Source organism: Perca flavescens, chromosome 9 (assembly GCF_004354835.1).
Source record: "Perca flavescens isolate YP-PL-M2 chromosome 9, PFLA_1.0, whole genome shotgun sequence".
NCBI classification, from domain to species: Eukaryota; Metazoa; Chordata; class Actinopteri; order Perciformes; family Percidae; genus Perca; species Perca flavescens.
In genome coordinates, this window is record NC_041339.1 from 23402646 (window position 1) to 23415606 (window position 12961).

Consider the following 12961-nt stretch of genomic DNA (forward strand, 5'->3'; position numbering starts at 1 on the left):
AATCACTTTGCTACTAGGGTTCTCTAAACCTGGGAAATCTGCTACAGCTTTTACTTTGCCCAAGTCAAAAAGGAGACTCCTAATATCTGGGTCTGTTCTAATTATTGTAGTAATACTGACCGGTTAGCCTCAACCATTTCTCTCTCTTGCTGACAGAGTTTGTTCCTCAGGCCGGAGATCTCCTGCTGGAACAGCCGGACCCTCTCAGGTTCGATGCCTTGGGAGCTCGTCTGGGCTGCTCGCAGCTTCTCCACCTCCGCCTTCAACTCTGAAAACACACAAAGTTTATCCAAAATGCTTTGTAAAATTAAAATATATAAAGCGGTTTAGAGCAAATATACACTTAAATGAATACCAGTCAGTTTGAAATTCCAGGGAATTACAAGTCCTGAAAGTGTTTAAGCCGTAACTTCAAGCTACAGAAATATTCCAATTTTGTCAGTGAACAGGCAAACAATGACACTTATTAAAGACAATTTACTGAGCAACATTGACCTGATTTGTAATGGTTGAGTCACATTAACTTTACATTTCACACACAGACAGGCGATGCAAGAGAAATCCACAGCAAGAGCTCCCCTTAGTGCTGATAATGTCAAACAGCGGCACAATCATCTTATGAAAAATAATACTTGCATGACAGCTAGCCACCATGTGTGTCTGACAGTGCATAAACATGGCCTGGAGGCAAGGTTAGGGCCAGGCCTTAACTGAACTGGGTAGTGCATAAGCTCGTGATGGATTGATGGGCAGAGGAGGGTATGTGTGAAAGAAGGAGAGCGAAGGACACAAATAGACAGACATTCACATTTAAAGAAAGAGAAACCGAGACAGTGAGATAGAAACAGAGAGAAGATGAAGATGAAGCGAATTGACAGAAAAAAATATATGCTCTGTTGCTTTAAAACATCATTGTGTACTGTAAGGTTCTGTTAGCATTGTTCAGGTTCATAAAGAAAAACATGATGTACTGCTGTATAGCACAGTAAAAAAAAAAAAAAAAAACTCTTTAAGATCAAAATTGTTCGCTCAAGGTAGGAAGGGGTTTTGTTAGTCCTGCTTCACATTCTCCACAGTTCACACGCAAGACATTTTGATTTTCTTTACAGTCAGTGGTCCCCTTGGCCACATCTACCTCACAGCTGGCAACAGTAAGTGCATGTTAAGTGTATGCGCCAATATCAGTGAAAACCTCAGCTACAGACAACTGGAGAGATTCAGGCATGTACAGACCGCTTTGCATAAACACAATGATAAAACAATGTATAACTACTATTTAGATAAACAGGCTGCTGTATATAAATGGGTTTTAAATGTTTATAAAAAATTAATTAAGGCCAAAGTCCCACAGAGATTTTAGAATGTGGATATTTTGAGCATCTGACCTCTGATGAGCTTGGCACTGGTGTCCTCATTGACTTTTGCCACGTTAATGATGGTGCGGGCCTGCTGGGCATAGCGCAGAGTGCTTAGGCTTTCTTCCACATTGCTGCCGGCTGGGCTCAGTGTGGCGATCATGGCCGTCTTGGAATTACCACCGAGGCTCTCTTTCAACAGCCTGTGGGAGAGAACAATGGGATTTGGTCAGGACCACCCTTCTTAATTGGAAATGAGATCTACATAACTAATGTAGTCGGAGAAAATATGTGGAGAAAAAAAAAATGTTTGGTAAGATTGCCTTTTCAGTTATACAATTTCTATATGCCCCCCATTTATAAATCAATTAGTTTCAGTTAATATATTCCATTTTATAAGTTTTGTGAAAGTCTGTACGTGCATGGATTGTCTTTGTTTATTCATAGAAGTCTATCTCAGATGTACATATACTGTATAACACAGCACATATACTGCATGGAAGTGGGGACCAGTTCAGACAGACAGACAGACACACAAATAATAAAGAGAGCTTACAAATATAACCAATGTGTTCTACAACAGCTACATGTGTACAAGCAGATCTCTCACCATGTCAGTACAGACTCTCTGTACGGTATGAAGACCTTCTTTCTGGACAGTGCCTGTTCTGACAGGGCAGATATGACCTTTCCCAGGGTAAGCAGGGATTTGTTGATGCTCGCACCCTCCTATAATGACACAGTCAAATTAGCATTTCTTGTTTTAAAGTACATGCTGTTTTACGACAATGTAAAAAGCATCCCCTGTGAGGTAAATCGAGGACCAAATAATGAATGAATAATGAATACAACCAAACTTTTCGAAATCCCATTGATCAATTGAGGAATATGAACTGACTCATATGGTATTTTACTATACAATACAAAAAAACAAATATATTCAAATAATAAGGATATGAAATGGAGAAAAGCTCATTCTCACAATTGAAGAGCAATCATTGCGTGTGCGCGCGTCTCAGTTGTTAACAATTGTGTAAGTGTATTTTTAATAAACTGTATAATGTCCAAAGGTATGCTCTTGTACTTGTACTTAGTGTGTGTTTTCTGTGTACCCTGAGTCGGTCTCCACTTGTCTGGGCAGAGTTTGAGCGTTCGCTGCCTGCCAGGTCCACCAGGTTGATCTTGCTGGTGGTACTATGGTCATGTTCCTCGCCCTCCACAAACTCAGTCTGTACACAAGCACACAGACAAAAAAAAAAAAAAAAAAAAAGATATCCAAAATAACTTACACAGTACAATTTTATAAATATTTAAGAATTCATAAGGAAACCTTCATTTTGTGTCATGTGTGACATCCAGTAAAGTTGAGAGGCCATACCTGAGTCTGGGTCATAACCAGGGTAAAGACGGAGTGAGATCTGGAGCTCTTGTCATTCATTCCTGTAGCTGCTGTGGCTCTCTGCTTGTTGCCCAGCTTTAGCCAACCCTAAAGAAGGACACCGGGAATTATGACTGAATCTCTTAGGGTGAAATCTCTCGTGGTTATCATCAGAATTATTGTTTTCTATGCTAGACTTTTGATGTATCTTTGATGCTCAGCACTTGCCCCATGTTGTTCCTGCACTGCACTTCCAAGGCATTAATACTCAGTCAAATGTTGAGGTCTGTATTTAATGGTGGCCTATTCTACTGGACAGTGAACCTTGATTGGCTCTTTCACTTAAAAAGGTGCTATAGGTAGGATTGTGAAGATCCAGGACTTAGCCAGTGTGCATGAGCAGTGATTGACACACAGTTAGACACCCCCCTGGCCATGATTGGATCATCTGAACAGGGAGCGGTGGATTTTAGCAAATTGCACTACACTACTATTTTTTTTTAAATTACCAGCTTCATATAGTTCTACTGGAACATAGGGTCAGTTTCAGCAAATATGACAGAAAGTTAGTTTTATAAGTCTTACCTACTGCACCTTTAAAGCAGTTCTTAAGAGCATCAGTTAAAGGCCAAGGATCTAAAAGAAGAAAATAGCTGTTTCAACTTACCTGAACGTCATTGTAAGAGCTCACAATATTCCTGTGGAAAAGTAACAAAGTGAGCAATTCTGCAAATCCCACCATTCAAGAATGTTCTTTTGGCCTTTATTGAAGAGGAATATAGCAAACAAAATGAAAAGCTTTCTTACGCAGAGAGTTCAGCAACATAGGGACCATGAACAGGATGTTCCCTCACCCTCAGCTGGAAACATAAATCAGCAGGGCTTTATCTTGACTGTGCATTTTCTAAGATTATTCATTCTTACCAATGACAATACAAAGTTGTATACATCATGCATTAAGCATTATGGGCAACAGTGCATCTAAAATCTTGATAGAGAATTAAAAAAGGAAACTACAAGAACTTTCCATTCTCCAACAGGCAAAGTAGCTGGTTTATCTGAAAATGTACCACTTACAGGCATCCTCCTTTGGTTTGGCTCATCTCTGGTCACCAGCAAGTCATGGATCTTCTCATTGTACACTTCAAAATAGCTCATCTCTACATGACAGTTGACCTGAAACACAATAACCCATTGATCAGTTAAGTAACCAGAATGAAAAGATTCCATGTTTTACTTCATGTACACAGCACATTCAAGTCTCTTTATTACTTGTCTTAGTGTATAACATAAGTTAAAAGCATTCAATCAGGGATACAGTAAATCATTCAAAGATATATTTTTACCTCTTCAATTTCCATGGATGCCAATCGAGAAAAAAGCTCCTGACAAAATCGCGGGATTACCCCTTCCTCATCTCCAAAGCCCATCATCCTAAACAACAAAGATTTCAAAGACTAATTGACGGTTGACTGATTACGATTTAAAATACAAATCCCAATTTACACACTTTACACAGTTGTTTTTTTTAAGAGCAAAGAAATGAAGAGAGCACAAGGTTGACTGTGATAAACTAAAACCCCAAATACTCACGTGTACGACTTCCCAGAGCCTGTTTGGCCGTAGGCAAACAGGCAGGTGTTGAATCCTTCGAAGGCCCTCAGCAGCAGAGGTTGTGCCAGAGTCTCGTACACCGTCTGCTGGCTGGCGAAGGTGGGGTCACCCTCATCCACCGAGCAGAAGGAGAAGTCATAGTTGAAGGAGTGGCGCTGTTTGGAGTCTGGATGCTGGACAGCAGTCTCCTGACCATTCATGAAGATGACCTGCAATGCCTTCTCCGCCTTCTCCCTATAACACAGAGCAGAACAGGAATTATTCCAGAAGTTGATTTTTTTTTTCTACCACAAAAGACTATTTTTCCTGAGTGTAAATCTGAGCACCTCCATAACCTTAACATGTGTATTGTTTGTAGTTTGAAGGTCCTTTTCCAGCTCTGTGGTGTAAGGCTACAACTAACAATTCTTTTATTAGTGAAAATGGCTATCACAATTTTCTCAAGGCCAAGGTGAGCATATCAAATTGCCTGTTTTATCCGGCCAACACTCCCAAACCTAAAGATATTAAGTTTACTACCACAGGAGACAAAGACAAGCAGCAAATCCTCCCAATCGAGAAGCTGGAACTGGAAAATTGTTTGAGCTCAACTCGGGTAATCAGACTTGTTTTCCATTTCATGTCAAGAACACTTAAAAACATGTTGTAAAAATACATTGCTATACTCCTGTAATGTGTTTCATTTGTCAAAGCCCTTAGTTTTTGAGAAATAATCAAAAGGCATGGTCTTTGTATGTCCAGAATACACTTTATTCCACTCCTTGCATCCAAATGAAAGAATGGTTCAATCACACAGGGCCTGATTAAATCATTATGAGACCCAGACTCTTAAATGCTGACGGACATAATCTACTCCTGCACACTTTACCCGTCAATTTAGGCAAATACTGCATTACAAACCTGGCATTGAAAGGGCGTACACGGACTGCAACGGTCACTGCGCTGTTTTCCATCTTTAATGAATCGTGCTGCTTCGGAGCCTCGCTGGGACGGGACAGGAGCTGCTCGGTAGGGGCTTGACCAGGAGCTGGGGTGGATGTCCTGGTTTGGGTCACGTCCACCTTTTGAACTGAGGTGGATCTCTTTCTCACCTGCGCCGCGGCGTTGGGCCTGTGCACACCTGTGTACGCCTTGTTGACCCGGTGAGCTGGGACAGGTTTCGTGTCTTCCGCTTGCTGTGCTCGGGATTTGGGCCTCTCTAGACTTGCAGATTTGACTGCCACTGGTTTAGGAGCGTCTTTCCCTGCCAGTCTCTCGAACACGTCTCTCTTGGCGGCGATTTTCTCAAACGGGGTCTTTTTGGTAGGGGTTTGGGCCTGGTCCTCTAGCTGCCTACTTGTTGTAGAAGAAGAGGGCGTTCTGCTGTGCGCCAGCCTTCCATGTGTTTCCACAGGAGCAGCGGTTTCTTTTCCTTTGCTCTTACAGGCAGTGTCGCTTAAACTCATAGATCGGAACACACCGGCTGCTCTACCATTTGGTTCACTGAGAATTTTCGGCGTTGGCTGCATGCCAGTGGCGCTAACTTCACGCTGCCCATGTGCGCTTTTATCCATTGACGGAGTCCTGGTCCTGCGCTGCAGGGTCAGTCTCTTCTCCGGAGCTGGTGTGGTATTCTGGCTGCTTTCAACCATCGTTATCTCCGCCTTTTCAGACCCCGTCTTCCTCCTTGACCTCCTCTGCAGAGTGAGTCGGCTACGGTAAGGGGTCTGCTGCCCGCCGCCGCTTTTTGACAGCGCAGAGATGACATAAGTCCTGTTTCGGCTTTTATCAGATGTCCTGCTGATTTCACACGTAGAGTCTCCGGATGTTATGCCTCCCGTTGTGTCCGTCGCTTTTTTCTCTGCCAGGCGCTCTCTGCCCGGTGTCCTGGAGGATGATGTTGACAGTAGATGGTCATAATAAGTCGTATGCTTCCTCGCTTGTACACTAAATAACGACATGGCAGTCGGCTGCTTAAAACAAAAAAACTTGAGAAATGAGCTCACCGGTTAACGTTAGCTAACGTTAGCTAACGGCAACTTCACTCCGGTTGCTCTAGCCACCCACAATAGACGGCATGAAAAATATGTAAGACGGACGCATGTACAGCTCAGTATGTTGGTTAAACGTGAATATAAATCCATTAGAATAAAAACCAAGTAGCTAGTGTTCAGGCAACAGAGCTCCCTATGTTTGTTATTGTCCCCTCATCTCTTCCGCCCGCTTCAATTTCAAATCGTCTCCGCCAGTGACAGCTGATTGGCTGAATTCTCGGAAATCGTTACGTCACATCATTGTCACGACATGTAGGTACTCGAGACTGACGCTGGGTGGCAGCATAATCAAGATTATAATAGCCAGTCGAGAGGTTGTATCCATATAAACTGTTGTATCCCATTAAAAAAAGTGCTACTCATGTTTTCCTTTCTAAAGGTAGAACTCTGCCGTTATAAAAGTGACGCACTCTATATACATAGAAAGAGATAGTTGAAAAAGCTCCAGAAAAGGATATTTTATCAAGAATTAACTTTTCTACTAAATGAGCCTTGGGTTGGAATTTATAATTCATAATTTATAATTATAATAATTAATTCTGAGGTAGAATGGCTTGCTCAAAGGCACGTTTCCAGTCTTAACATTAGGCTTTACCCAAGAAAATGTATTTTAAAATCAAAATCTGCTGTCAAAAAAACAAATTTTTACAGCAGTATTATTTTACTGGACCTCAGTTTTCAATAAAGACAGCAGTGGCAGTAAAGCCTGTCCCTCAGACCTGGGTGGAAATCAGAGGATTAGACAGGATAATAACTATTTGAATAAATTGTCTTACATTACACAAGCCATTTATTCAGATTATGTCAAATTTATTTTTTTCAATAAACAATATACAAAATAAACATTTACCAAATAAATATTCAGCACTATTGCAGGAATGATTGGGAGAACAGACTATTTCTTGCGCCGGTCGTGTTTCCTTATGATGTCTATGAGGTTGTTCTTAGTGACCAGCGTGTCATCAGACCCTGGTTTGGCCTTTTGTCTCTCCCTCCTCTGCTGCTCATGGAGGTGGGGTGAATTAAGGAGCTGAGGGGGCAGGATGGACCCTGTGGGTTTGACCCGCTTCACCACCTCCAGGAACAGCCGTTTGTTGTTGTTGTTGAGAAAGGTGATGGCTGTTCCTCTGTGTCCCAGCCGACCTGCCCTGCCCATCTAGATGGGAAGAAATAAGGGGATGTGGTCTTTATCAAACAAACATAACAAAAAGACACACAGGCACACACCCACACACTCTCTCTCTCTCTCTCTCTCTGAAGTTGAACGTTACCACTCTTAAACTTGACTAGTTTTGTACTCTGGGCCTTACTAACCTGATGGACATACTCATCCATTGTGTTTGGCATGTCAAAGTTAACCACCAATCTGACGTTGACTAGATCCAGTCCTCTGCCTAGCACACCTGTACTGATCACCACTTCAAAGTCTCCATCCAGAAGCCCCTGAGGATGAAACAGAGCAAATAGTACACTGTCAGACATGTTAAGCATTGTCAAAACCCAACACTGACAGCAAAAGTTATGAATGACTTCATTTCCGCCAATATTGCAACTTGGTTTTGTGGAGCTCACAGGGTAAGTAGGATTTAAACACATGTAATTATAAACTCTGCTGGATCTAATGGTTGGTCATCTTTTTAAAATAATCACACCACAGAAATGTATTTTACATTAAGTTCTCAAAGTGTCCGAAGATACAACATTTACATTTAATTACAACAACAACTTCAATTACATGTTGCCATGCAGTGAGGAATCCTTCCTCCAAATTTGAAGAAACATGAACTTATTTATTTCCTGCTTTTACCAGTAAGGATGTTGAATGGCATCCACATTAAATCAGGATAATTTTGGGCCCAGTTATTGTGGTTTTGACAGCATCCTTCTGCATTCAATGAACTAATAAAAACAGTTGAGTCTGAGTCTGTTAAGTCTCAGCTCTAGGTGTCTGCGGTCTTCCAGCTAAAAGTTATTCTGGAGCAACACTCTTGGACACCAGACATGGGAGAACTGCTATTTATCCAACTGACACCGCATGTTCTGGCTTCCACTGGCCTCACCCGGAGGATGCGGTTGCGTTCCCACTGGCTCTTGTCAGAGTGGATTGCCACAGTCTTGAAGCCTGTCACCTTGGCGACCGCCTCGCACAGGAGATCGGCCCCCAGTTTACAGTCTACAAACACCACCACTGGAGGCTGGTACAGCTTACTGTCCTGCAAAGCCACAAGGAAAAACATAGGAGTGATGTAAAAACAAATATATTTTTTTAGATTATATTTCTACATTGAGATATTTCAGTAACTCGATATACAGATTTAGCTATTATGTATATTGACTATTTGCCTTATTAACTTGGATTTATGATTTACTAACCAGGCTACAAGGAATGTAAATGAGTGCATGTCATGTCATCTTGCTTGAGGTGGCTTTTTAAACTTTTGGGCATGTTCAAAAGGTCAAAATCCTCCAGCAGATGGCAGTCATGACTCTCCAGTCAGAATCACACACTTTCGAGGAACAAAGTACTGAAACAGGGCTGGCTGACATCACATTCACTCGTTTGGCTTTATTTCGGGTTTGCTGCAACTAAAAAGGGTTAATCAGTAGACATAAGTTTAAGCTTGTCAACCTGTAACAGATAGGTGAAAACTTTCATACCAGGACAGGGCAGGAATACCTTTACAAAGCCTAAATACATGTTCTTAAAAGTAGGCGGTTTGCATCCGTCCCTTTTTCTAAATAGTTATTTCCCACACTGACTAATAAAGTGTTTCTGCCTAGAGCAGCAGGGTGAGTACAGTGAAGTGATGATAATGGGGCTTCTCCCAGCTCCAGGTCTACTGCTCTAGCTCCAATTTGTGAGAACATGCTACGATTTTCTGACTTTAGTTTGAGCAAATGTTCATATACCATATAAGAACTGCAACATATGAAATCACTGTTTCATGTAATATCTGAGTCATGTCCACCGCAGAGTTGTTGGTGTCCCATCCACTCCGATCCAATTCCACAGTAATACTGTAAGATCCACCCCTTTTCCCTGTTCAGAGACAGCAGCCTTGTACTTTAAACTGCATTAATTTACAGCAGTTATAAATAACGTAACTTCTCCAAAAAATCTCCATCACAACAACCTTCTACACAGAAGAGTAGCTTGTGTAACTCACACAATGGTCTAACAACACTCCTTACTGGCTTAACTAAAGCAGACCCTTCCTGTCCTGCCCTGTATAAATGGTGCAAGCCATTGCTGGGATTCCTGGAGTGGGGCCATGGCTCAGGGCCCACCCAGTTCCTCCAGACGGGGGCCACGGCTGTCTAAATATGGTGTAGTGGGGAGACTGGTCCTTGGAGCTTGTGGAATTACCACCTTGTAGAAGCCAGTTAATAAAATACCAAGCTGGTACCAGTGTTTATCAAGACTGAGTGATAAATCCACTATAAACTAAAATTGAGATAATGACCCACTTTCTGTGTTTGTCCTTGCCAAAGCACCTTCTGGTTCTCCAGAGTACAATTAGACTTTGTCTTGCACAAGAACTAAGAAAACTGCTGACAGCTTAAAGAAAACCTATGTTGGCAGTGAAAGTGTGCTTCAAGTGATACTCCACCCAAAATGTGAGACTTTAAGTGAGAACCAGACTTGCTGAAAAAAAACAGAGACTTTGTGCATTTTCTTTCAACATACCTCTTCAAGTCACTGTTAAAAAATACTCAATACTCATGTCTATAACCTACATTGAGAATCTCAAACAGCTTCTTCTTCTTGGAGGGTTCCTCTACCCATAGCAAGATCTGCCTCACATTGGCACAGGGCTGGTTCTTCTCTCCAATAGCAATGCGGACGGGGTCACGAACCAATCGACCAGCCAGCTCCTCCGTCCCCGTTGGGATGGTGGCTGACGCCAGCAGAGTTTGGTGATCTTCTGGGACTTGCTCCAAAACCTCCAGCACCTGCTGCTGGAAGCCCATCTTCAACATAGTGTCGACCTACAGGAAACAACACGATTACACATGGTCCCAGGACAGGAATTGCATGATTTCTACACACTTAACAGCATGTAACCAAATACTTGTAAAACTGTTATTGCGCTGTTGAGTAAAATGCTTGATTTAACGAGTACTTTTAAAATCCATCAATTTAACCTTTTAGGTTCTTTTTTGTTTTTAAAGCCACAAAATTCTATTTTTTTTTTCAATGCTGGAAACCTTTTGCATGCTGAAGTTGCAAATCTGAATTGCACTGTGTTTGTCTTTACCTCATCAACCACCACAACCTTCACTTTGTCCAGCTGCACTGCCTTCTGCTTCAGGATCTCAATGAGTCGCCCAGGGGTGGCTATGATAATCTAAAGGGGATTAATAGAACAACATGATGCTGTGGAAACTTACAGACCGTCACCTTCCTAAAATAATTGCCTAAGTCATTTTTTCAGATTTTTCAGAAAACACAAAAAATAAAACGGCCTAAGTCACATGCTTGACATAGGCTATTATACTGTTTATATATATAATGTTTTAATTGGAGGAGGAGAAAGTTACTGTGAAAACATAGACCGTACTTTGATGCTGCTTTTGAGGCGGTGGAGTTGTTGGGGAAGAGGCATGCCGCCCACCAGCAGCGCGGTTCTCATGTTGGGGAGGCCCATCAGCAACTCTTTGGCCTGTCTCTCTATCTGGATGGCCAGCTCCCTGGTGGGAGTCAGGATGAGAGCCACAGGGCTACTCGCAGTGTGTGCTGGCTTCTAAAAAAAAAAAAATTTAAAATGAAATCATACAGCATCTTAATACATTTGCAAGCTCAAAAGCTATTAGCCATGAAGCAAGTAATACTACAGAGTCAATATTTACAAATGTAGATGCAACATTTTGGTAGATCTTTGCCTAATATTGTAACATTGGTTACAGAGCAGCTCTCAAGATAGCTTGTATATCTGTTCCAACCAACTTCAGGTTATGTGAAGGCCAAGTTATACTGTACCTTATGTTGTGTTAAACAAGCCTTTACAGGTTTATCAGTAGAGTAAAGGAGAAATCAGGGTGTAAATTGTTATTAAAAAGGTGGATTTGCCTGATATGCAGGTTGCTGGTGTATTTCCTCTAGATACAATTTCCCATAGATTAAAAAGTAACCTTCTCTGAGTATGAATACTGATTACTGTACCTCTATTGCCCTCACTACCACTGGCAGCAGGAAGGCTACAGTCTTCCCGGAGCCTGTGTCAGCGCTGGCAATCACATCCCTGCCGCTAAGACCAACAGGGACCATTTGCATCTGGACCGGCGTGGGCGCCTCATAGCCAGCCTTTTTCAGGTTGCCACTAAGTGTGGCAGGGAATCCACAGTGTTCAAACTCAATGATGGGTCTCCTGACATCTCTCCCCTGGGTTTCAATGCCCAGCTCCCGTTTAATCCTCTGCACCTGCTCATCGGTTAGGCCTGATATGAACCGATCGTCCCTGTAGGAATAGCCTGTCTCCCTTTCACCCACTCCACCAATGTCCACTGCTGGCTGTTGAGGTTGAGTCCTTTCATCTCCATTTTTGTTTTTACGGTTAAACACATCTGCCCCAGTCCCCATCCCCATTTGGGCCAAATGTTTAGCTTTGCACTCAAGACTGCAAACATCATTGTCAGTGCTGTCACAAATGTACTCCCCATAGCGACCACACATCACACAGACAGGCTCTCCTGGCTCTGGCCATCTCTGGCTCTTTTTGAATGATTTGACAGGTTCCTCCTCCTCCTCCTCCTCCGTATCACTTGAGGCAGACGTATGTCCATCTTCTTGCACGGAGCTCTCTGTCAAACCTGTTGACTCTCCACTTGCTTGTATTGTCTCATCCTGTGGTTTGGTGTCTTCGCATGCTTCCTCCTTCTGAACAGGTGTCACTGAACTGCCATCATCTTTTTTCTCCTGCTGATCCACCTTGCTTTTCTTATTCAAAACCTGGCCTGAGACCTGGGCGGGTCTCTTTACTTTCAGGGCTCTTGGCATAAACATTGTTATGGATTGTTAACCTGTGAACATCAGAGAAACAGATGTAAACATTAGGTTCATGTCAAGGATTTCGAGAGGTCATATTCTTATTGGTAACCGCAACTTCTCAAAATGGTGGAAACTCGGGCTTGGACTTTTACAGCATAACAGATTTACTAATTTTACAACGAAATAATATGTAATCAACAAAGATTAAATGTGATTTGCCTACAAATGAATCGTTCAGTAACGAAATTACAGTTTCAGAAAGGCAAATATAACTCCTGGTTACTGCGAACAAGTCAAAAGCGTTCGCATTTCGGTGTATTTTCGAATAACGTTTGTCAAACCACACTTCGGCCTCATAAATGCCAGTAAGTAGCTGAATGTTTCATATAAATTACCACATACCTCTTTCCAACGCATTGTCTTCCAACTGTTCGGTTCAAAACAATCACCGACGCATAGTAATGACGTAATATTGATTTGCACGTTGGGAAATGTGGTTCGTAGAACAGCGATTTTTTTTTGTTGCTTCTGTCGGTTATAGGATTCTTTATAACTGACATTCCTTTCGTGTTTATAATTTAATGTGAAGAAT

General features: G+C 42.1%; 2 protein-coding genes across 2 annotated transcripts in view; both read right to left on the reverse strand.

The window, feature by feature from the left end:
• Positions 1-6573, reverse strand: part of kif14 (kinesin family member 14) — a 21702-nt gene extending 15129 nt beyond the window's left edge. The window contains exons 1-11 of the mRNA XM_028588148.1: positions 5248-6573; positions 4327-4581; positions 4080-4167; positions 3811-3909; positions 3541-3593; positions 3401-3431; positions 2734-2841; positions 2468-2584; positions 1966-2084; positions 1386-1558; positions 121-268 (exon numbers count right to left, since the gene is read on the reverse strand). Coding sequence (XP_028443949.1) covers positions 121-268; positions 1386-1558; positions 1966-2084; positions 2468-2584; positions 2734-2841; positions 3401-3431; positions 3541-3593; positions 3811-3909; positions 4080-4167; positions 4327-4581; positions 5248-6287 — 2231 coding nt within the window. The 5' untranslated portion in view covers positions 6288-6573. The remainder of the gene's footprint in view (positions 1-120; positions 269-1385; positions 1559-1965; positions 2085-2467; positions 2585-2733; positions 2842-3400; positions 3432-3540; positions 3594-3810; positions 3910-4079; positions 4168-4326; positions 4582-5247) is intronic.
• Positions 6574-7166: 593 nt separating this feature from the next.
• Positions 7167-12859, reverse strand: ddx59 (DEAD (Asp-Glu-Ala-Asp) box polypeptide 59). Its single transcript, XM_028587436.1, has 8 exons — positions 12772-12859; positions 11545-12401; positions 10943-11125; positions 10640-10729; positions 10119-10370; positions 8441-8593; positions 7695-7823; positions 7167-7536 (listed from the first exon to the last, which is right to left on the reverse strand). Exons 2-8 carry the CDS (start codon positions 12382-12384, stop codon positions 7276-7278), a joined length of 1908 nt encoding a protein of 635 aa, XP_028443237.1. The 5' UTR covers positions 12385-12401; positions 12772-12859; the 3' UTR covers positions 7167-7275.
• Between the last annotated feature and the right edge of the window lie 102 nt (positions 12860-12961).